The sequence below is a fragment of the Marmota flaviventris genome, chromosome 8 (genome assembly GCF_047511675.1).
Source record: "Marmota flaviventris isolate mMarFla1 chromosome 8, mMarFla1.hap1, whole genome shotgun sequence".
In the NCBI taxonomy this organism is placed as follows: Eukaryota; Metazoa; Chordata; class Mammalia; order Rodentia; family Sciuridae; genus Marmota; species Marmota flaviventris.
Genome location: NC_092505.1, coordinates 12,126,673 through 12,152,048, shown reverse-complemented (window position 1 = coordinate 12,152,048; position 25,376 = coordinate 12,126,673). Strand labels below are relative to the sequence as shown.

General features: G+C 42.2%; 1 protein-coding gene across 11 annotated transcripts in view; it reads right to left on the bottom strand.

Moving 5' to 3' along the window:
* Tiam1 (TIAM Rac1 associated GEF 1) overlaps window positions 1-25,376 on the bottom strand; it is a 366,772-nt gene that overhangs the window by 49,594 nt on the left and 291,802 nt on the right. For all 11 annotated transcript variants that reach the window (XM_071615093.1, XM_071615094.1, XM_071615092.1 and 8 more), the window contains 4 exons: window positions 22,169-22,273; window positions 15,791-15,872; window positions 10,420-10,506; window positions 4,940-5,164 (listed from right to left, as the gene is read on the bottom strand). In XM_071615093.1, coding sequence (XP_071471194.1) covers window positions 4,940-5,164; window positions 10,420-10,506; window positions 15,791-15,872; window positions 22,169-22,273 — 499 coding nt within the window. The remainder of the gene's footprint in view (window positions 1-4,939; window positions 5,165-10,419; window positions 10,507-15,790; window positions 15,873-22,168; window positions 22,274-25,376) is intronic.

The following is a 25,376-nucleotide window of genomic DNA, read 5'->3' as shown; positions in this document are numbered from 1 at the left end:
GTACGGAACAGAAGCGTGCACTGCCCAGGCTCATCTAGTGCTGACCACGCCTGGCGCTAACAATTTCTCACTGCGACTCAAGGTGCCTTGGACTTTCATGGCAATCACAGAAGCCTTTCCTGTTAAACAAACGCTGCTTAATCTGCTCCCTGCAGGAGGGACATCTGTACTCCTGCACACCACCAGCTTCCACCCAGCATCAGACAGATGTGCTCATCAAAGGTTCCGACTCTCAAGTCCAAGGCTGGCTCTAATTGTCTCTAAGTACTGTGGGCCAGCTGTTAGCCTCAGACACTCTGCTTTCTCCAGCTCAAATGCAGCAATAACCATCTTTAAAATAAGAAGCAACTTCAATCCACAGAGCCCTGGTGCTTTTATTGTAATACTGGGAGCTAGTCACTGAGATAAACCAAGGCACCTGCCTGTCACAAATGGTCAGGTGGAATTCTAGGGCAAGTACATCACAGCAACATTCACTACAAAAATGAAATGTCAGCCCTGAGGGCAGAACCCAAAATGAGACCGACAAGCAGATGCTTGAAACCTTGGGAAGACACCACCTTGGGATGCCACCTGATCTATGATTCATATAATTTTCATAAAAGATGAGTATTTGCATAATTACTGATGCAAATATCTTTGTTTAAATGGTGAATTTTATGATCTACAGCTTATGCCACCACAGTTCTCACAATTGGGGAAAAAAAGTAGGCATTCAGAATAAGCATTTACTTTTTCTTCTCCCCTAGTTAGAAAAAGGGGTGGGGAGAGGGTGCCAGAAAAGGACATTTATGTTTCAATTCTCTCAATAAATGCTTTATAAAACTTTTTAAACAATTACTTTAGACCTATACTTGCTTCCCTAAGTTGATGTTCACCGAAGTACTTCCCCCACTGGGGGACACAGGTATCCCGTCCAATAAACTGAGCCAGTCACTTTCAGCTAGCGGAGACTTTGCCATACACCACTGAAGTCTTGCTGAGACTACTTTCATCACAGAACAACAATAACAAGCAAAAATCTGGCTCAAAATGTTAATAGTGCTAGATGAGATCAAAATAAATCACAGGAGAACATGAGACGGGCTTTTGGAAACCTCACACAAACATCAGCTCGCAACTTCCTACTCTGGCTTCCCCTTCACTACAAGGGCTTTTCTAGAATAACAGCCACTGAAGGAACTGTCTTTTTGTCCTGGACATCCTACCAATATGTACATAAACAAGTGCTTTTAAAAAACAAAAAAAAGAGAAAGAGAGAGACGAAAGCAGTCCTAGTGAGACTTCAACCAGAAGTAACTGGACGGCAAGAGGCCAAGGACAGGAAACCAACTCTCAGAGAACACGTAGGGTAGACTGTCCCTATCCAGTCCCTGGCTTTCTATGCCAACATGGCAATCCATGGACCACGCTTCCATCCTATGTGGATGAAGAGAAGGAGAAAGCACTGCTCCATGGCCCCCTAACAGATTTTCCCTACAAAAATCTCAGTGAAAGCAGATCCCCATATTACCAAGAAGCTACAGGAGCTTTGCAAAGTCACCTTGACATTACCACTGTCTTAGCACCCCACCAGGACAGGAAAAGAGGAAGGGTCCCTAACCAGAAGACCCCAGGGCTAGAGCACCTTAGAATCCCCCGGGGAATTTGAAACAACCACAAAGAAGGCCTTCCCAGGCAAAGTGATTCCTGAGCTCTGAAAAGGGGCCCTGGGATCTCAGCCTGCAAGACGACAGAATCCCTTTCTTTCCACATGGGAAAGAATAAGCAAGCTGTAATTCATGAACTTAATTTTTATCAGAAAAAAAAAAAAATCAGCTGTTGAAGATGGAAATGAAGGAGAAGGTAGGTAGTAAGGACATCAAGAATTATCCATCTTTGTTTACAGGCCAGCCCATGCTCATGCTCCCCAGAGACTGGCTGAATACAAGCATTTATTAGTTCTCACAGGTATTATTTTAAACATCTGAGTAACTCACTTAGTCTTCACATCAACCTAGTGAGATGGCTAATGTCATCATCTCTATTGTGTAAGTGAGGGCACAGAAGGATTAAATAGGACTGTTTAAGGGCATGACGGGAACATTGACGGGAACAAGGAAATGAACGCAGTCCCCAGAAATCTGGATCCTGAGCCCACTTTTAGCCACCAGGCTGTCTTGCTTCCATATAGAAGCTTCTATGTGAGAAAGAGGTCCAGAAATAACCCAACCTTGAAAAGGAACCACATATTTCCATCAGGATTCTCAGGGGAGGATCTGGCCAAGTCTACGTACTTGGGCTTATGAGACGGCAAGAGCTGGGCAGGAGCAGCTTCCAGCAGACCCTCTCTGGCCGCAGCTCCCTGGACCTGAGGGTCCCCAATACGCTCACCTTGACTCACTGTCAAGGTTGCCAAACACTCACTTATGACCACCTGAGGATGGTCCCTGCATCAAATCTCAAACCTGCCACTCAGAATGGTTCTTATTTTTAGTTACTTTTCTAAATTTAGACCAAAGTTGCCGACCAGGCGGCCCATTGTATAAATTATCTCAGTTGTTTTCTACATTAACTGCAGCTGTGTGTGGATACCGCTTTATCTCTGCCTCATGATGGAGCAATCTTATGGGTTATTTTATCCTGTTTACTCGCTTCCCCTTTTATCTCTCACCATTACATGGGGACTAGGAAGTGGAAGCACCCAGAAGGTGGACAGGCAGGAACCTGAGTCCCACGTTATGGCCATTCCATTGTGACACAACAAAGGAATGAATAAATCTCCCAAAGGTGATTCCAAAATTGCAGCTTTAATGTGTTTTAAACAAAGGTGAGTTCAGTGGATTTACTTTGGAACCTCCACAGCTAACTGGTCTGCAGGACACAACAGGCAGTGAGACGGGAAGGCCAGCTGCTGACTGTAAATCATCATGTAGAAGGCAGAACAGCCACTGTGTGCAGATCCCACCAGATATTTATAAAACACATAAATATATATGCATTTTTAATTATTAAAATTGGAAATAGATATGTACACATATATATATGTATACGTGTATATATATTTATATTTGTGTGTATATATATTATATATACACACACAGTTTTTTTTAAGAAAAAATAGACCAAAACATCAACAGTGATTTTTTTAAAAATATTTTTTAGTTGTAAGATGGACACAATGCCTTTATTTTATTTATTTATGATTTTATGTGGTGCTAAGGATCGGACCCAGTGCTTCATGCATGCTAGGCAAGCACTCTACCACTGAGCTACAACCCCAGTCCCAACAGTGATTTCTTTAAAGAAATTCTGTAAGTAATTTCAGGCACACTTTACGTCAGTGTTTGGCAAACCTACCCACACAGGGCCAGATAGTATTCTGGACTTTGCAAACTGTAATTTCTTGTCAAAACTTCTCAACTTGCCATTGTAATGGGAGAACAGAGAAAGGTGTGAATGAGTAGGTGAGATTGTGTCCCAGTGAAAGGTTATTGAAAAAACATGCAGCGGGACTGGTTTTGGTCTGTGGGATATAGTTTGGTAATCCTAGTTTTATATCTATAACTATAGGAAGGGCTCAAATAGGGGAAAAAACATAAAACCAAAAGACAATTTAGCACACACTGTTGCTTGGTGTTATGCATGTCCAAGCTTAAAAAATCATTTAAATAATGTAATCTAACATAATACTAAAGTCAGAGAGAAACAGGGCTCTGTGAGTGGAATTTTAAGGGATCGATGCTGCCATCTTGTGGTCACATCAAAGAATAACCTTCAAGGTCTCAATTCCCTTTCTTTTACGGTACATGACTCATTGGAGCCAATTTTTTAAAATGAGACTGGTACATGAGTCCCACAGTGACACATGAACCAAGGAGGTCAATAGTAACCAAATGAAATGCAATCAATTTTCTGAAGCTGCAACAAGTTGAATTCTTCCAGGAAGCCACTGAACGAAAGAATGAGAAGCTTGTAGGGTTTCTTAGCTGGCCTAGCTTCATATGGTAATTTTAAAAACAGCAATGGCAGATAAAATGCCCAATTCAGATGCTACAACTCAGATGTGAAAACTAAAAATGACCTTTTAAATAACTCCAAAATGCAATTTCCAAAATCCAGACCCCAGAACCCAGTCATGGACAATTAAACAAAACAGTCTACCTGTCCATGTGGTTACTCACTCGCCCACCTCTGGCTGAACAGAAATGGGTCGCCTATGTGTGAAGAGCAGGGAAGAGGAAGAACATAAAGCCACTCCCAGGCAATAAGCACAGACAAAGAAAGTAAGAATAGTATCATATGGTCAGAGCCCTCAGGGAAGAGGCATTTGTAGGATCACGGGAGCCCAGGGGAGGCAGGGAACTCTGTGGGGTTCCAGGAAGACTTCCAAGGGCAGGTAGCTTTCAAGCTGCTTCCATTAGGATGAGCACAAGGTTGCCAGAGTGAGGGAGAGGGAAAGGAAGAGCAACAGATGGGGAAGGGCAGGGGGTTCCGCTAACGGCCCATGTTCAGACTCCAGGTTGGAAGAACCCGAGAGTCAGAGACCAAGCAGCTCCGAACACATTTCCACTGTGGTCATTTCGAGCCTGTCATAAGCCCAAGTACAGGACTGGGATAGGCTGGGAGAGGACTCAGAGTCTCAGCATCTTGTGTGATTCCCAGCGGGGTGTCTCCTTATCTCTATCCATAGTCAACTTTTCTCCAAAATAGCAAACACATTATAAAGCTTTCTACTGGAGGACGGGTAGATTTGAACAAAGACAGTTAATCCATGACAAGAATACACTCCTTGGCCCTTTGAAATTTCCACAGGAAGCACAGGGTCGGTAATCAGCCCATCTCACATGTTTTGTTCTGCCTGCAAGACAGAGGAAGTCCACTGACATATGCAGGCTGCGTGGCAAACCTCCCAGGACTTGGCTGAACGGCCATCCGGGGCCCCCAGCCCTGTGCCTACCTGGGTTGCTGGTGAGGAAGGCCAGGGGGCTCTCGCCAAGGTCCACGGGGCCGTCCACTCGGTGGGGCGGACTTTCCAGCAGCTCCACTCCTCCCTCCAGCTCAGGGTAGGTCCTCACCAGAAGGCCCAGGGAGGGCTGCGAGAGGAAATCTTTGAGCATAGAGGAGTTGAGGGTACCAGCGACACGATTATTGATCTCGAGAATTTCATCTCCCGCCTTCAGGCCTGCCAACGCAAGGTGGAAATTTTTAATGTCACATGCAGAAATCAGAACACAACAGCTTACAAGTTCAGCCAGAAAGGGCACACACCAAGCTCTCCAGAGTGGGGGCCTCAGTTCCTGGTGCTGAGCTACAATGCTCCAAAATGATGATGGGATTGGAAGATTCTGGACATGGGATTGGAAGATTCTGGACATGGGAAGGTTCAGGACATGCCTGTCCTGGCCTCAACACATCACCTAAACAAACTCACTCCTTATTCAATGGATGTGATCTAAGCATTTGCCAATTTCTCTTCACAAATGTAAATTCTGGCTATCTTCCAATGGTTCTGTGCTGCAATCAGGATGTCTGGGGCATACTCATGTCTACTGATCATTTCTATAAAACCAAAACCTGGATCCTCACCAACACATAAAAATAAAATAAAGACATGTTATCCATCTACAACTAAAAAATAAATATTAAAAAACTTTATTAAAAAAAAAAAAACCCAAACCTCTGGCTATAAATACACAAGTAAAGCTGTCTGACTCCAAATACATTTAAAGACAACAGTGTACAGATGCAAATGCAATACTTGGTCCCCTCCCTTTCTAATGACATGGGACCTTGGGGTGAATTTTTTCAGGAAGTCCCCAGAGTTCCGCTGCTACTTTTGCAAAGCATTATGGGGGAGGGGCCTAAGGGAACAGCCTAGAACAAGCCCAACCTGGAAGAACAAGAAGTTGTGACTAATTCTGGGGCAGTTCAAACCGGTAGGGAAGGAACATTCCAGCAGCTGGAGCAAGGGAGAGGCTAAGGAAGAACAGAGAAGGAAAGAGTAAGCTCTCAGCTAAGAAGGGGAAAAGGAGTGGCATTCCTTATTTTATATGCTAGTGTGTAAAAACACAGTTGGAGAAAGAATTGAAGAAAGAGCAAAGACAAATGAACTGCAAAAGGGAGAAGTGACCCAGCCCCTCAGGCATCGGGGATCCCACCTCTGGATTCCGAAGAAAAATGATGCTACAGTGAGGTTCTCAGTTCCCAATTTGACTGAGTCACACACCCTGGCTATCCTTACTCGGGTTTCCAAAACATGTGAAATCTATTTGCTACCACAAAAAACTCCAAGAAATAGTACCGGTGGAGAGGGAATGGACGAGAAATAAGAATGTTTTTCCCCAAATCAGAGGCAAAATTCTGTGAAGCTAATTTCGTTATTAAGTAAAAGATTGGGGCATCCCAACATTCAGATCGAAAATTCAAAAATTTCTATTTGTGAAAAGCAAGGTTTGGGGGTTTTTGTGTCTGTTTGTTTTTTGGTCTTTTCTTACAACAACCCAAGTACTTATAGTTAGATATTAAAGGAACTTACTTACTATAAGAACAAAACAAGACTTAAAAATCAAAACCATGGATGAGGTTTTTCAAAAAGAAATTCCAGGTCCACATGAACAACAGAACATGACTGTATGGTCGGTTGAATGTTGACCCCACAAAATATGCCACACCCCAGAACCTGTGAACATGGTCTTATTTGGAAAAGGTGTCTTTGAAGTTGTCACTAAGTTAAGGAACTTGAGAAAACGTGATGCTGGGTTACCTGATCCTAAGTCCAGTGACAAATGTTCTTGTAAGGACGCTCGGAAGACCCAGAAGGAAGAGGAGGAGGCATACGGAGACAGAGACAGAGTATGGAATGATTCATCCACAAGGCAAGGGAGATCTGGGGCCACCAGAAACCAGACAAGACAAGAGAACAAGAGAGGATTCTCTACAAGAACCTTCCAATGGCTTCCTCTATCTCAGACTTCTGGCTTTTTCCAGAACTGTGGGAAAGTACATTTCTGTTGTTGAAGCCCTGGGTGTGTTGTGCTTGGTTATGACGACCGTAGGAACACAATACAGGTCTGAATAAGCAGGAGGTAACCCCCAATACTGAGGACCAACAAAGCCCCCCCAGCTTCCCTCCACCACTGCCTCCCCAGGGGATGGCTCTGTGACTATTGATAATGCCATCGAATCTCTTCCAGTTTTCGTTTGTAAGAGGGAAAGTGGGTTAAGCGAGGGTAGATGAAGTAATCCATGTAAAACTCCATGGAACCTATTCAACAGACATGAGCTCTTGCTGTTAATATTTGGTAGAAGAAACGCACAAACTTTTCTTTCTGGGGCTGGGATTGTGGCTCAGTGGTAGAGTGTGAGGCATGGGGTTCAATCCTCAGCACCACATTTAAAAAAAAATAGATAAAATAAAGGTATTATGCCCATCTAGAACTAAAAATATTTTTTTAAAAAACAAAACACTTTTCTTTCTAACAAAGAATTGCAGCCTGCTCAGAAATAATCCCAACCCACCATGGAGACAGTGACTGACCATGGGAAAACTCTGGAAGTCTCAGGCTGTCTAGAGTAATAGGGCACATGGCTTTCTTGATGGCTCTGTCCTATGTGCCATCAGGAAAAACTTAGATGACATCAACTGACCCTCAGGTGACTCCAAGAGTAGAATGACAGCCCCAAACAAACACGCCACAGTGAATAAGTGCAAAATACCATACTTGGGTACAAAACGTCAATTCTACAAGCAGAGCCACCAGGAGCTTCGCCAAGAGCAGCGCGTGTGTGAAGGTGAGCAGGTGGGGGTGGAATCCAGGGCTGATGACATCTAGGACATCCAGCCAACGGCCCAGTGTGGCTGACAAAAGTAAAGCAAAACTGAACCTGAATTAATGCAAATGGAACATTCAGGTCCCATTAAGCCATATCCCACTGGACTCTCCCTGGATGCATCAAGGTCATTTTAACAGGGACACTGAGACCCTGACAGTATCCAAAGAGCAACGACCAGAGTTGGATTCCACACTCTCATCAGTGGTTCAAGGATCTGAAAGTGTTGCATCTGGCAAGAACATAAGAGATATCAAAGGCTGGCTACAGAGAAGAGGAGCGGAAGGCTGAAGGAGGAGGACACTCTGGAATCAAATGTCACCCACAGGAGGATGCATGGCCCCAGCAAGTCCCCCATTACCAGAAGCAGTGCAGGGAGGGGACTGAGTCTTCACATACAGGCTGGATGTAACAAAACACACCCCAAGACCCTCTTGACACTGCCGTCCACACACGGCTATCCACACATGGGTGTCCACACGTGGGGTGTCGGGCAGTGTGTGGCTCAAGAGGACAACGCTCCTCTACTCTCACATCTGCAGAGAACAGCACTATGTGGGGGAAGAGGGTTGGAGCTGACAACTGTCTGTTTTCATCAAACACCAGGGTTTTGAACTAACACAGGATGTGACTGAAACCGGCACAGCAGATCCCCCACCCCCGGGGCCACGCCACCCAGCACACTCATTGTGCTAAAAAAGATAAAGATCAGGCTTTGGGGTTCGAAGGGGAATAAACCCTGTCATCATCTCTGCACTTGGCTGAGACACAGCTCAGTGTCTGTATCCAATTCCGGCCTCCAGGCTCCCTATGGCCCAGAAAGGGCTGAAGGAAAAAGAAGGAAAGTCCTCCTCTATGACAGACAGTGGGTAAAATACTTCTGCCTTTATTTCCCACTTGGCCAATCATGGCCACTTCTAGGCATAGCAGGTCTGTGGGTTGTGCGTCTCCAAGTTCTTGGCACAGGGCAAATCAACCTCCATAGGGAGCTCGCACACCATGACCCAGAACTATGCCAAACCAGAGTGTGGAAGGAGGAGGAAAGAGCCACGCTCCTCCTACCCTGACCACGCTGTTCAGCCATCTTTAACAGAAGACACACAGGTCCCTACCTGCAAACACGTGTATCCTAGCCAAGTTTACCAGTGACATTCAACATGGGTTTTATTTTACCACTGTTTTAACAAAACTAAAAATTCCACAGCAAGAAGAAATAAGGACGGATCCCAAACCCTTACCTACGGTAAGCATAGTGGGTTGCATCGTGTCCCCTCAAAAATGCATGTCCACCCAGAGGTCGTAAATTGCAGAGATAGCTAAAATAATACAGTAATTAGCATCATATTATATTGCAGATATGATTAAACTCGCAATGATTTAGGATGAGTGTTCCACTAAATGACGGCGTTGTTAGAAGGCCAGGTAAAGATAGGAAGGACATACAGAAAGGTGATGTGACTACTGAGACAAAATCTGATAACAGATACAAGCCAAGAATGGCTGGCAGTCACCAGCAGCGTCAGGAAGAGGCAAGTGACAGATTCTTCCCCAAGACACAGAAGGAATCGATCCTGCCAATGTCTAGTTTAAGACTTCTCGCCTCCTGAACGCAAGGAGAAGTTTCTGTGGTTTGAAGCCACCCAATTTGTGGTCATTTGTTACAGTGACCCTGGGAAACAGTGAGTAAATACCATCATCCCTTGGGATCCTTGGGGGCTTGATTCCAGGGTTTTCCCTGGATATCAAAACTTGCAGATGCCCAAGTACCTTATGTAAGATGGCACATATTTGCATAAAATCTACAACATCCTCTTGTAATACCTTGCTTGTAATACCTAATACAATGTGAATGCTGTGTAAACAGTTGTATTGTTTTGGGAAATAATGACAAGAATAAAAGAGTCTGCATGTTTAGTACAGACCAAACTTACTTCTTTAAACAATATTTTCAATCTGCAGTGGGTTGAATCTGCTACTGCAGAACCCATGGATAGGGAGAGCCAATGGTAATCTATGTTATAAAGATTCCCCAGGAGTAGAAAGAGGATGGAGATTCAGGATTCCAAGAGCAGTCTAAATGCATATGAGTCCTTTCAGGGCAAACAGGGGAAAGGGAGGATTTCGCAGGAAAGAGCTCTGCAAGGTGAGGGCAAGAGGGCTGGATCATGAATCCCTAGGTTCTCAACTTCTGAAAAGATTCTCCAGGAATGGAAGCAACGGAACTTATGCTTCACAAGACTTTACAATGTCAGGCAAGGGCCAGACAGCTATGACCAGTGCAGAGAGGTCTCCCACAAATTCCACTCCAGTAGGAACCTCTGCAGATCTCCACAACCTCCTAGAGATGCAAAACCACCATTTATGGTTTGAATGGAACTTCCCACCAGCACCATAGAAATGGGCTCAGAATCAGATTTAAAACCCAAGAAGATGACATTTCTTGCACACCTGAGTTAGAATAAAACCATATTCTTTGAAAGGGTTTGCAATGTGCCAATGTTCAAACACACCTTACACAAAAGTCCTCTGGACTTGTCTTTCTCATCCACCAACTGGAGAAACTCAAAAAGAATTGCAGAAAGACAGACAAGACACTCACAGACTTACCTTTCTTAGAAGCTAAACCAGTTTCCTTTACACTGTTCACGTAAAGCCTTCGAACACCATCTTCTTCCACGGAAGAAAGTGAAAACCCTGCAAAACACGAAGAACAAGGGCTCATACCTTCTGCATGTTTAGCAAACAACAGGAAGCTCCTGCTGTGAACCAGGTGTGTTTAATGTTTTGGGTTATAGTTTGGAGCCAGAACCTTTCCCCCAACTCTGTTTTACAAAGCAGAAAAAAGAAAATGTGTTTTGTGATCCCTCTAAATGAAATTGCTCCTTATAAAAGTAACTATCACCATTGCATCAATCTTTACATTACGTACCCAGCCACCCACTTGGAAGAAGCTATTTTGTTTTTCCTTGCTTTCTGGTAAATGTCACCCATTTGCCTTTTCCAAACTCTAAGAAGATTAGCTAACCTCACTAGTGTCCCCTGCACTGCACCCTAGGATATGTCACAAATGTCCCACCATATGATGTGTTCATGCTGCCATATGGGCACTGCTTAACAAAATTCTGCAGCAAAGGATAAGGAGCAACTCACTTTACAAATTGAAACTGATTAATTGATTACATACTCCATTAGTGATCATAAGATCAGGAACTGATAAATCTTAGGCTTTTTTATTAAATCAGAAAAGAAGACAGAGTAAGACCCAGGCATTCTCAGTCATTTCAGGGATTCAGGGTGCTCCCAGTCCTGTGGTTATTAGCTTGGGTTGTCACCCTGTTTCTGGATGGCCTCATGACAAACTCTTCATGGGTGAATTGAATATCCAACCAATACCTACTTTCCTAAGCCCCTTGGCAGATACTCCTAAAAGGACCACAAGAATGAACCCAAGTGGAATAATTTCAACTCTGAGAAAAAACAAATTCCAGACAATTTATCAATCCCTGTCTAAATGCAGAGAGAGAGAAGACACAGTGGTTTAAAAAAAACAGACAAGTAAACAAGAAAAGAGAGTACTTCATTACAAGGCGGGGTACCAGGGACTCATTGAGGCTTTTCAGGTCATGTCCAATTGAACACATGGGTTTTTGTTTAGTTCACAGGACCAGGAAATGGACAGCCCATTTGGGCAAAGCTGCTCATGGCCCTGCCCACACCCCTGGGTACTGTAACTCCCTCAGACAGCAAATGGCAAAAAGCTGCCGGAGGACTTTCCAAAGTCTTCCTGTTATTCTATTTTGAATGCTATTTTTACAGAAACTTGTAATTTTCAGGTTTTCAAGATGCTTCAATGAAATAAAAATATTTTTATAGATAAACCACTGATATGACATCAGTGTTAACACAGGCATATTTATTTGCATTTCAGTAGTTTTTTTCCCCCCTTTTAAATATTATTACACAGCAAAGGGATGGCAAGGCAAAGAATGAACAGGATTCATCAAACGATAGGCACCTCCTTTCTGAAAGACCTAATTCTATAAAATTCTGAGATCAACATTTTGTTTTTCCTAAAAACAATTGCATCCTGATGGGGTGTAGAGGGAGCAGCCTACTTAGAAGATGGCAGGGGGAAATGCCGAGGGCCCGCTCTAAGTCACCACAGGCCAAAGTGTCAGAGATGGCTCAGGCATTTATCTGTATTACCACCTCTTTTCTTGGTCCTCTTTTTAAATAAAGAAGTTAAAAACAAGGAGTGAGAGCAGGGAAGCCATCCAGTCTGAGGACTACAATTGACTGTAAATTTTGTTCCAGGTAATCGGATATAAATTAAGGATCTGAGAAGAGGAGTGGACTTCTCAAGGTGATAGGGAACTAACTCTCTGCGACCAGAAAGAGGGCAGAAGAAAGGGTAAGGAGCATAAACTACTTTCCAAAGACCACTCAAGGAAGCCCAAATTTGCAAATGTGACCAGAACTCTGCTCTGCCCTGGACCTCACACTGCAAGACACTTGTCTAGAGATCAGGCCAGAAAGGGTCTCCATCACCATCCCCTGCAATGACAATTATGAAGAAAATAGTCAACACCCTACAACTGGTTTTCTTTCTGAGGTGTCTGACGAACATAATGATCTTAACAGCTAACTGGCAGAAGTCAGATATTTTTTTTTTCCCTTTTAAATAGACTAGCAAAACTGATTCTCAGCAAATGGATCAAACACAGTCCAAAATGATTGCCAACAGGGGGCAGAAGGAGCTCATTCTATATACACCCAACCTATCCAATACCTGGAAGGTTGTCACTTGCAACAATGGGAAGGTGTCATGTGTGACAACCAGAATAATGATCCTGGGTGGGAGTGGGGGGGATTAAAACCACGTGAGGAAACTAAGAGCAACTCCCATGATGAATGGCCAGATTCTTCATGCTGAAACTCATGGCCAAGGGGAATTTAAACAAGAGACCCAACAGAGACTCAAAACTGGAGTCCAGGATACAGTTAACATCCACACTTCTGCCCTCAGGAGGACGCGTGAGTCGAAATACAATTGGGAGCATCCAGAGAAAAGGAATGCTAAGAGGCTGAACTGGGGCCTACCACCCTTGAGCATCATGTAACCATCTTGATTGATTTCCACAATATAATCTGAGAGTGGAGAGGGAAGAGAGAGAGAGAGAGAGAGAGATTAACTCAGTGTTAATTCTCTAACTTTGTTCCATCAATTGGACGGTTAGATCGTATTTTCCTTCCCAAGTGTTCTAAAATAGAAAGCAGCATCTGCCTTGTATTGTTAGATTTTATGTGTGTGTGTTGGTGTTGTGTGCTAGTAGCTTTTCCATATGCTGAACTCAGCATATAAAGGAAGCCACGCTTAAGTAGGTGTCGACATTGGATGCAAATGAGCTGACTTTGGACTCCTAAGTAGCTCCTAAGGCCAGAGGCCAGCAGGTCTCCTATGATTGCAACGTGGGTGCTCTTTAACCTGCTCGGCCACAGGCTTTTGGAACAGTTTATCCCAACAGGAATGAGAGTACTGGGAAGAACTGGCTCAGGCTGAGGTCATCAGCCATGCACAACAGGGCTTTCCAAAGTGAAGTTCAGGAACTGGTGCCAACTGTTTGCTACTGGCAATAATGTAAGAGTAAGACCAAGATTAAGCCCTGAGAACCTCTTACAGAACTGGACATTGCCACCACCTCCAAGTATGCGGCCTGGTGCTTTACAAAAGCAGTGGTAGTTATGAAAAATTGGAAGTTAAAACAAACACTTGCTTCTTTGCATTGGATGGTTCGAGAGGCACTGTTAATAATACTGTGTGGACTGCTGCCTGCTGCCCTATCACACCCTCAAGATGGGAAGGGAAGTGGGTTCTGGGAGCAACTTGATTACTTTAATAAAAAAAAAATTTAAATACCAAGTATAGTGGTCCCCCATCCACAGTTTCACTCCCCATAGTTTCAGTTCCCTGAGGCCAACTTTTATTTCAATATATGCTTATGGTTATAATTGTCCTATATTATTATTGGCTATTGTTGTTAATTTCTTGATGTGCCTAATTTAGAAATGAAACTTCATCATAGGTATGTATGCAGAGGAAAAAACAATGTACAGGGTCTGGTACGGTCCACAGTTCCAGGCATCTGTGCAACACCTTGTCACATGTCCCCCAAGGACAACTGGGGTGGGGTGCTACTCTGTTGCAGTTCTATGCTCAACTCCTATTTCTGATTTCCCAAATCACTCAGTCTTAGAATAAGAATCCAAGGGCTTTGGAATTCAGCCTTCTGTAGCTCACCCTCACTCAACAGAAATCAAGTCAACAAAAGAGAAAAAGAACAATCATTGCGGAGCATCTGAGTTTGGAGGCCCAGACACTTAAATCACACCAGGGCCACCAATTACAGCTTCAGTAACTGAGTCCACGCTGATGCATGAAGAGCCTTCCATAAGCACTGATTCTTTGCTATCAAAATCATCCTGCAGGCCTTCTGGTGTCTTTAGTTCTAAGGTCGGGCAGCAAGTAGTGTAAAGGTGTCATACAAGTGGCCAAGAATTCAAAATCAGCTCTTTTCATTAGGCCAAAACACTTTAATGAGCATTCTGAGAGCCGGATTAGCTACCTATAGCTGCAGAAGAAATATAATATCCTGCTGTTCGGGAAAGGGTTTGAAGACCTTCTCATACTTTAATCTCCTTCAAGCACATAGTAGGCCTGCAATTTTCTGCACCCTTGTAGGCAGGTGTAGCTGTGTGATGTGCTCTTCCCACTGATTGTGAGTGAGCCCATACTTGTTTCACCATATCCTCTTTCCCTTCTACAAAGCCACAATGTCCCAGGTGACAGCTGCTTAAGGCCTGGGTACTGGGGTGAGAATAACAACCCACACAGGATGCATGGTAAACATGAGAAAGAAATTCCACTGTTTTGAGCTGCTGGGCTTTGGTGACTACTTGTTACCTCAGCTAACCTCGTTGCTTCTGACTGATAACAGCCCAGAACGGATATCCCCACCTTCTTTACTCAAGCACCAACTTTGTTACTATTTAAAATACAGTAGCGTAAGACTAAGTAAAGAAGCCTAGTCTTAAACATATGGAAAGGATTACATATTTAACTGCACCAGAATGGAGAAAAACATTGACACAGTGGGCCTGACTGTGATTTCTTTGAAAGACCTCCTTATAAGTGTGGCCTTCAGCTGGCTTCTAGGAACTTGGATATGAAGAGAGTTCCCAACACCCTAACGTGACTCCTGGTACCCAAACTATTTGCAAAAACAATGTGACTTATGGTGAATACCTGTTCTCCTCCTGAGCGCCCAGAATTTTGTGGGCTGGGCAGTAGTTGCTTCTATGACAAGCCTCCCAAGAAAAGCTCTGGGCATTGAGTCTCTAAGGAATTTCCCTGGTAGGCAGCATTTCCAGTCGGTTGTCACAATTCACCTGACGTGACTCCGCTGGGGAGAAGCTCGGGCTGGGTTCCCCAGACGTGGCACCTTTGCCGATTTGGCTTCGTGTCATTTCATGGCAATCATGGGTCAGACTATGTGCTAAATCCTGGTCAGTCAGCAAACCTGGAGGTGGCTTGGGGACCGAGGACACAGTACCAAAATAAGTCCCTTCAACATTACTTGTGTCAGAAAGGCAGACAGTGCTTCTGTTTGTAGGAGAGGGATGCGAATAGATACTTCCTTTATATGTAAAGTACTGTGTATTATTAAACAATCCACTCCCATGATATCCCTATTTTCATGATATAGAATCCCACTGATTCAAGTGAAGGAATTGAAAGCTGAAGTCTTAAAGCATAGCTTTTCTTCCCAGTTTGGCAGCTCTCCATAGCACCGGGGCCAGATGTGTTCTGTTTTAAACAGGCCCCAAAGACTTTTTATTGAATTGTAAATAAGTGCACGTTTGCACAGGAAATGCTATAACTCAAACACAAACACCAAAGATCAAAGACAGACAAACCTACCGTAATTATCAGCGGCTGCATCAGACTTCTCAATCTGAATATTCTGAGTGACTTTTGGACAAATTTCAATTTCTTTATACAGCTGCAGACGACAAAGAGGAGTCTGATTAGGATTTCATCAAAAATAACTTCTTAGGAATGGTCATCATTTTGTAAATCTATTTTTTCATGATTGATACTTAGATGGAAATTCATATCACATCACAATCTTCTCATTGGATGGAACCTATTAAGAGTCAAAGCAGCAACTAGAACTCACATTGGCAAACTTAGCCACAGCTTGGTTTCTAAATAATTCCCTAACATCACACTTTGTGTCCATTCTTACCCTACTCATCTATCACAGAGCTGAAAAATAATGCTAAAATCATCAAAATCCCTAGTACTCGGGTGGGAAACGTTAACGAGGTTGTTAGATGCCAGCATGGGCGGCATGGAAGCAGGAGAAATCTCTGTGCTCCCATTTTTCTCTGTTCCTGTGGGACTTTTACCTAAAAAGCTCACCAGGGTACAGACAGGTAGAGACAAAGGTTAGCCTTGAAACAGACAACAAATTACATAAGCAGAAGGTGTTCTCTGTTAGCCACGGAACTTCACCGAAATTAGCTAGAAAAATTAAGTACCTAAATTAATTTCCCATCTATAAACTCAAAGAGAAAGAGTTTTTTTTTTTAATCAAGCCAAAATAAGAACAGTGAATAGTTAACACATCAGAAAGGCTGCCATTTAATTTAATTGCCATCTCGTCTTCATATGTCATCAATACCATAACTTATGAAGACCTACCTATACGTCTTTCTACCTATCTCAAACTAACTCTATTAGAAAATTGTGATCTCCCTTTTGCAAATGAAGGGAATAAGGCTGGAGAGAAAGTACTTGAATAAATTCATAAGGCTGGTATGGGCAGAGCTGGGATTTGAAGCTGTTTTGGGCTTTCTCTAGAGCTGAAGTTATTTCCCAGGCAGGGTCCTGGGTACCAGAGAAAAGAAAAACAACATGCTTAGGTAAGTAAGCCAAAACTTGCAATTCGAAATTAAAGATAAAATTCCAAAAATATGTCAAAGGCTCTTAAACACTGTTATTTGATTGTGACACGAAGACAGAATTTGTCCCATGGTGAATAACAGAAAAATCTGTCCTATAGCAGTAACACAGTCATAGTGAAGAGTTAAACCTGCCCCCGTCTCTCACCACCCACTCACTGACCCATAAATCATCTTATTCGAGCATGTAGGAAAGAATGCCAGTTCTTTTCACTTACTTACTTTGGCCATTTGAGAAGGCTAAGTACTGAGTACTAAGACTAAGCAAGAGTACTCAGGACCCAGGAGCCCAGAAAACAGCCCAGATTTATTTCAACACCCTAATGTAAGGCAGCTTCCAGCAAATGAAATGTGCTAAGGGTAAAAGTGAATGTGGTTGTATTTGTATACTTCATAAATGCTTCCTAAAAATAAATTCCTTAATTAGAAGAAATCAATTATACTGATTTTTAGTTCAGGAAAATATAGTCACCAAAATCATAAATATCAAATTCAGTACAGTTAATATATATCATCAAACCACAGAATGCTCACTGAAACAATATCCAATGGGTTCAAGTCAGCTGAGCTGCAGCCTTAGTCTTATTTTCTTAAACATCCTTGAGAGCCAAGCCTTTCCCCCAGGTGGCAGTGTATAACTGTTCCAATCATCTCTGCAAAGACCAAGAGGGAAGAGGGCTTTGTGCAGTCTTTCCTATTCTTGCACAATACCACCTACTTGTCTTTGGAATTGGTGTGAAAATGCTCCTGTCTCTTGCTGGTATTGGATGATACCTTGGCGATCTGTGAACAGCCCCTGGACCACGATCCTTCTTAGGCTGGTTGGACTAAACCCAGGTTTAGTAAAAAGCTCTAATAAAATATATTTCAAGAAGGGTGTGCTTGAAAATGTATTTGAAATTCAGTCATTTTATACGTAATACGTAAATCATCTTATTCGTAAATACCTTTAATAATTTCCTTTTCTTGATTAAAACAATGATGTTGAACATTTCCCTGTTTTTAAAAAGGTAGATCAAAAGATCACCAGGTTTGAGGCAAGTCTCTGCAGGCAATTGAGTTCTCACAAAGTCAATCATTCTTCCTATGTCTCCTTGGGGTGCCCCAGACCAAGCCACCATCACCTCTTGTCTCAACTTTGGCTCCCTGGCCTCCTATCAGTCTGCCTGCTCAGGGTCTTACACCTTATGGCCCACAAGGGAGCCACAAGGAGCCCACTGCAACAGAATTTCAGACAGTCATCTCTGAGTAACATAGGAGACTGCTTTTGGGACTTTCCCTACATAAGGGACACTCAAATCTCTATGTAAAGTGGCATAGTATTTGCATTTAACTAATGGACAACCTCCTATATACTTTAAATCACTTGCTTATAATATCCAATACAATGTGAATGCTATGCAAACAGTTGCTACAATATATTGCACAGGGAATAAGGACACAAACAAGTCTGTACCTATTTGACGCAGGTGGGACCAGCACATGCCTAACTACATAGTACAGACCAATGACAATTAAATTTTTTGGTTTTTAATATCTGCAATCAGCAGTTGGTGTACTCCACAGATGCTGAACCTGTGGGTATGGAAGCCACCTATAATCTCCCTTCTCTCCTGAGGTTCCCTTCTCACTTAGGCCCTGCATGGCCTGTCCTGCTCGCTGCCCCCTTCCCCCTTAGCATCCCACCTTACGTATCCTCCCCACTCATCCTCCTCACAGACCAGGTAAGCTACCTCCTCCCCTGCCTTCTTTGCTCCCTCAAAGACACTTTTCTATAAAACCCTGCTAAGACTCAGGTCCTCAATTTCCTCACATCTAAGCTTGCAGGTGCACCATCTCTCTACATCCATTTGCTTTAACTTTATTGACTTGTTTTTATGTCACCAGCTCTGAAAACTGGATAGAGGTCCTAGCAGAAGCCAGGATTTTTTCTTTTCTTTTTTTTTTTTTTTTGCAGGGGGTGGGGTGGTGGTGGTGGTAGTGGTGTTTGTATATCGACAGTCCACAGTGTCTAAAATAGGTAGGATTGTGCCAGGCACACAAATGCTAAATAAATATTTGCTATCTAAATGAATAAATAAATTGATTAGTATTTCTGCAAGCTCTTTATTCCCACTTGTCACTTTAAGAAAAAACCCATTTAGTGTTGGTTTTTGACAAGCCTGTGCTTGTGCAACTAGGTTCATGATTATTCCATGGGCTGAACCTGACGATCAACTAATTATGAAAAAGTAGCCAAACGGGGTCACTTACTTAACACAACCAGCAATGCAGATAAATAGATAGCTATTCCTGGTTATTCATAAACAGGAGACTCTCCTGACCACCAAAATAAAAATACTAGACCCTTCAAAATAGTCTTTCAGACCTAGTACCCACTTTTGCTAATAATTATTGATCTTACTACTAATGATGGTTGACAGGAACAATGACATAGAATGAAATATTTAGAGGGCTCATATATGAATGAGTTGTTTCTAAGGAAATGGCTTCAAACGCCTGCATGTTCCCCAGGACACCGACATCAGAACAGGGAGGGCTGGGGAAACAAGGACAGTGCATGGACTGATGCCTGTTCAGAATGAGATATTAAAGTGAGATTCTGGAAACTCTCAGAAGCTGTCTAGAATGCCATGTGTTCAGAAGGCCCTGCCTCCAGATTCTATTATACCCAGCATTAATGGCCTAGAGCAGGAATTCAAGACCCAGGACCCATGGATAGAATTCACATGGTCTGTGAACTTGGATGATTGGTGGTGGGGGGGGGGTGTCTTTTATGCTTACAAACCTTTAGTTGAAAGTGCCTGGTGAAGCCTCTAGATCCCTTCTCAGAATAATGCTTCCATTGCACATGGCAATGAAAGTGAGCATCTCCTTCAATCATAAATGCACATAGGCAACCAAGAGCAATACATCACCAGTGCCCGTGACTTTGTCATGAATAGAAATCAGTTATTTTCAAACCACATTCCAGTTTTACTAATATCTCAAGGTATTACAAAGGTCATCACTACTGCAGAACAGCTACTACTAGACCTATCACCAGGCCTTGTCATTTAGTGAGCACATATATGATCTTAATTAAAAAAATAACTACTCCACTATAACTAAGCCATGTGCAAAGGAAGCATTATTCTGAGAAGGATCTAGAGGCTTTACCAGGCAGCCAAAGCTATCCAAAGCACAAAAAGGGTAAGAACCTTAGGAAAAAATGGAGCAAGAAAGCAAGCAATATTATGGTATTTGCTTCCTTAGGGTCTCTGGGCTGGAGGTCTCCTGCAACAGGGCAAGAGAAAACCATGGTCTCTCTCTCTCTCTCCTTTGTATAATTTTTTTTTTCTTTTGTACTAGGGATTGAACTCAGGGGCACTTAACCTCTGGGTCATATCCTCAGCCACTTTTATATTTTTATTTAGAGACAGGTTCTTGCTGAGTTGCTTAGGACCTTGCTCAGTTGCTGAGGGTGACTTTGAACTCCAATCCTCCTGCCTGACTCCTGAGCTGCTGGGATTACAGGCATGCATCACCACACCTGACTTCAGATTTATTTATTTATTTTTTAAATTATAACATGTACAGAGCAATTGTAGATCCAAACAGACTAAACCTGGCACACCTTAGTCTTCTATGTTGAATAATACCATACAATAGCCAAGACGTAAAAATAAAATAAATCAATAAAATTTCAAAATAACATCTCTCACACCAGCTCTTTGTGTGTATAGGACATGGTAATTAGCAAGGTATAATCTCTGTAATTTAGGATGGGAACAATTCTCTAACCTCCAGGATACAAAGTGTTCACCCTATTAGCTATTCCAAGGTTATCAGCAAGGCATTTCCCTTTTGGGGGTTTATCTGGGAATGGAGGGCAAGGTTGAGACAGTGTCTTGCTGTTTCCCAGGCTGCCCTCGAACTCCTTGGCTCAAGTGATCCTCCTGCCTTAATTTCCAGAGTCATTGGAACTACAGGTGCATGTCACCATGCCCAGCTGATGTTTCCCTTTTTTAAGGAAGGAAACAGACATTCCTTTCTCTATTCATAAAGCACAAATACTGGGCTTGTCTTCACATCAGAGAAAGAATAGATCAGCTACTCTCTGTTGAATGTAGCTTCTTCTATCAACACTTATTAAGTGATGGCTAAAAATGGACTCATTTTGATCCTCTTCTATTGCATAACATGACAAGATTGTTACAAAAGCACACCCTCTTTTATGTATCCTTAAAAACACTTAAAGTGACCCCAGGTAACCTTTTAGGATGACAGAAATGTTCCGAATTATGATTGAGGTGTGGAGACATGACTGTATACATTTGTCAAAACTCATCAAATCGTGTGCTGAAAACCCGTGAGAGTTTCATTACATGTAAAGTATACCCCAATAAAGTTGCCTTAAAACATCACTAATTTTTAAATTATGCTTCTTCCCCTTTCCAAAAAGAGAACATTGGGTTTATATTTTCAGTTCCAGTCTCTGGTGAAGTCTGAAGTCCTCCTAGTACCATTCACATATGCACGGCAGGCAGCAGTGGGCCCCCAGAGGGATGACTGAGTGAGTACACACCAAGCAGAAAGATCTCCAAAAGGGAGGCTCCTTGCTCCCCAAATCATTCTTTACTGGAACTAAAAAAATGCACTACCCAGCTAGAAAAAGGAACTTGTCACCAGTTTATTAGAATAACAACCATTAGCATCTACTATATGAGTCATTCTCTCTAATCTTTGTTAAACCCCAGATATGAAGTACGGTCATCTCACTACTTTGCCAAGTCCAAATGTCAGTATGCAGTAGGACTGATATAGAAAGCCAGGTCTGGTTCAGAATTCATGTCCTGTGAAAACACACAACTGTCCCCAGGAATCTGCCTGAACAGAATTCCAACAGGTTGGGACACACAATGAGATGGCAGCTTTTTTCACCCACAAGATTTGACCCTTTGGTCTTGCTATGCATGTGGAAGTCACAGAAAACTGGAGTTAGAGCTTTTATTCTGACAACAGCCAGTTGATTTCAGAGTTACAACTGAAAATAGAAGACCATCAATGCTGCCAGGAGACTTGGTAATAGGGGTTAAAATTCCCAGAGGTGGCTCTGGATTTCAGTGTCTCACAATGGCACAGCAATGCAACTCAGACAAGCAGAGGTAGCATTTCTACTCTGGAAACTCTGTGCTACGTAAGGCCACTGCCACCAACTTCAGAGCTCCCGATAAAGCTCATTTATTCTACAACTCTGTTCCTCTCCATCAGCTGCAATTAACACAAGTGCGCAGATAATATGAAAATAATCTCCTACAGAATGTGCTTGGACAACAGTCATAAACATTACCAGCTCATAAATGTCCTCCTCGGGCTGCGGGATGTAGAACTGCATTTTGTTTTCTATTAGAAATTTCAGACGCAGGTAATGAGCAGAATGATCCAGTTGATGTGTCTGGGACAAAAAGAGAAGAAAACGTCTGTTCAGTAGGAAATAGGAATGACTAGGTGCCCGCCAACATGTGATCACGCCTCCCAAGAACAAAAGAGATTTGTTACTGCAGAGAGGGCGACATTTCTATATTTCTTTTAAGGTTTGCATTCCAAACTCAGAATGAACATTACTGTTCCTTGAACTCATTAGTAAAATTCCATGAGTATCACAGGATTTCATAGAACCAAACGAGTCACATCGTCACTTCTATTTGATTCACTGCACTGTTTATCACTGGTTTTCAGCAAAAACTACCAAAGAGGCCCCCAGACATAGTTTCACATGTACATGGGGTGATTAAAGAAGAGTGAGAAGAAAGAAATATGTATCACAAAAGAAAAAAAATCTGGGCCCAGGCAAAGTTGGTTTTTTAACCAGGTGGAAGGAGGTGGACAGTTATTAACCATTTGTTTGCAAGTGTGTCAGTGTGAATATAGGCATTTGGATTCAGTCGGATGCACTATTCCCCAGTGAGACTCCCTCTGGGTCAGTGCAATAGGCATGTGTCCCACTCTGGAAGCACACCAAATTACTTGATGGAGGAAAAGTATCCTCCCACAGTTAAGGACTGAAATTCCAGGGCTTCTCTTTTGGTTCAGGATGGGTCAATGGATTTTCTCTATCTAAAAAGTCATCCTTGAATTAATTTTTATAAAAAAAGAAATAATGATAACATATTGTATAAATAATTCCCAAGACACAGTTAAGAAGATATCAGAGGAAAAAAAAAACGCTCTTCAAAATTTTACTTGGCAGTGTGAAAATACATTGCCATAGAGAACATGTTTACATGGAGCAATGTTTTTAAGTGTCATATCTTTTAAAGATACATCCTAAAGTACTAAGAGATGAAGGATGGGATGTATGGGATTTGCTTCTAAAACAATCCAGACTGTGACTTATCACTGTGACTCATCACATTATTCTCTTACTTTATAGGAATCTGAGATTTTTCATCAAATAAATAAAAATCACTTATACTTAAAGCTCTACAGATGAGAATTATTCAAAATAAATGAAACTAATTTTAATTTTAAACTAATTTTAACTGGTTCTACAGGCTCCCCACTTACCCCACCATCCCTCTTCCAAATGTGTAAAAATGTGTCTATGCATATATATGTGTGTGTGTGTGTATATATGTATACCTATGTATATCTAGATATAGATACACACAAAAATATGTATTTCAAGGCTGGATAAACAGCATTCCAACACTTATTTTAATCACATTCACTTAATCAAATCTTGTAAGTGTGCCAGACATGGTGTGAAGTACTGAGAATACAGAAATTAATAAAAAAAAAAAAAAAAAAAAACCCGCAGTTCTCCGCAGTGTGCATGGCTGGGAGAAGGGGTGAGCAGAAAAGGAGTGGTGGTTTAGCTTTGTAAATATAAACACACATGTAAGACAGGTACCCTATAATATTCCTAAAGCACATTTCTGGAAAGTGGAAATCAGCTGCCCCTGTACACTAAGAAGGATGATAAAGACTCTTTCTATTGGTGATTCCTGAGAACCCCAGTCTGTATCCCATTCCTAGGTATCATGCGAGTTTGAAGCCCATTGAGCTGAACACAAGTGCCATTCAGCTGCCCATTTTCAGCCACCTGGTTTGCATCCTGTTGCAATCTGTATTTGATACCGGATGCTATTGTCAGACAGACCCAGGACTGTTGATGCCAAAGGCAATAATCGGGGATGGATAAACCCAGGGAAATATAAGACAGAGAAGTTTGAAGAGCGCTACCTACTGCTTGTGGGAGAGATACCAAGACAAATAGACAGCAAAAAGAAATCATACTATTTAGGGTGATAAACAAAAAATGTTTTTTTCCATAAGACAGAAGAGTGGCATATGCTTCCCATCTGCCCAGGTCTTCAATGAAATCATCAATGAGACGCTAAAGGTCTAGGTCCCAGTCTATTCCAGGCCGAGGTGGAAGGAATACAAATGAAGTTTCATGGGGTCTTAGGAACAGGGACAAATCCACTGGGAAATGTATTTGATATCAGTAATTAAGGATTCTGTGGACACTCTTCATGAGGCTGCCACATACACAGGCCACCTTCAGACCCAAAGAGCAGCCTCTCCTAGTAAGACCCTGGTATCTGGAACCTCAGTGTGAGGGAGAGTCTGACCACTGTCAGAGTCCAGAGAGCTTCAGGTAGCCCCAGTGCAGAGTACAGATCCTCATCACCCCCCACCCCCAAATGCTAGCATGCCCGCAGCACCTCTACACTGATACAGAGAAGGTTAAATGCTGGTGTGTTAATTCACATAAGCTGCGCAATACAGCACAGACAGCAAAAGCACGATAAATAGAGCAATGGTAATAAGGGTGATTCTTGCTACACAACCACCCCCCACCCCCACCCCACTATCCAATATAATGGTTTTACTTGAAGCCTAAGAACCCTTCATTTGGCCTGTAAAAGGTTATTCTAAAAACAGGATGCTGGATTAATATTCCAGTGCATCTTCTCACTTTGATAAAAGTTTCTGAATTATGAACCCTTGTAGTCACGGCTGGTTTAAAATAAAGAATGAATCCTAATGAACTAATTAAATCAGGTCATCAGAAATCTCCAGAAGGATTTTGTGCTCCTCAATATCAAGGCAAATAACCAACCATGTTCACAACACGTCTTTGTGCAAAAAGAATTCCAAATGTGAATGAATATTTTAGGATTGTGATTCAAATATGTGACCTGCTTTAGGCTTATTAAACGTTCAAGAAAAAATATCCTAACAAGAGAAATTCAGTTTGGAAATAATTTAAATAGTACAAATTTGTTTCCCAATGTACATTTTCTTGAGTTACTTAGAGAGCACTGGATTCATTTTCAGGCAAGGCAGCTGCAAATTATACCATAAAATAAATAGTATTGCAGAGCAATTTTAGTTTAGTTGGAATAATTTTTTAAAATCAGTATCTTACTACAACTCATTCAAAGAATGAAATAGCAAAACACAATGTAGACGTTTCTGTAAACAGTGCTAGCCATTAAAATAAGTAAGAATGTATTGTTATGGATCTTCTAACCCATCATGTTTTGCTC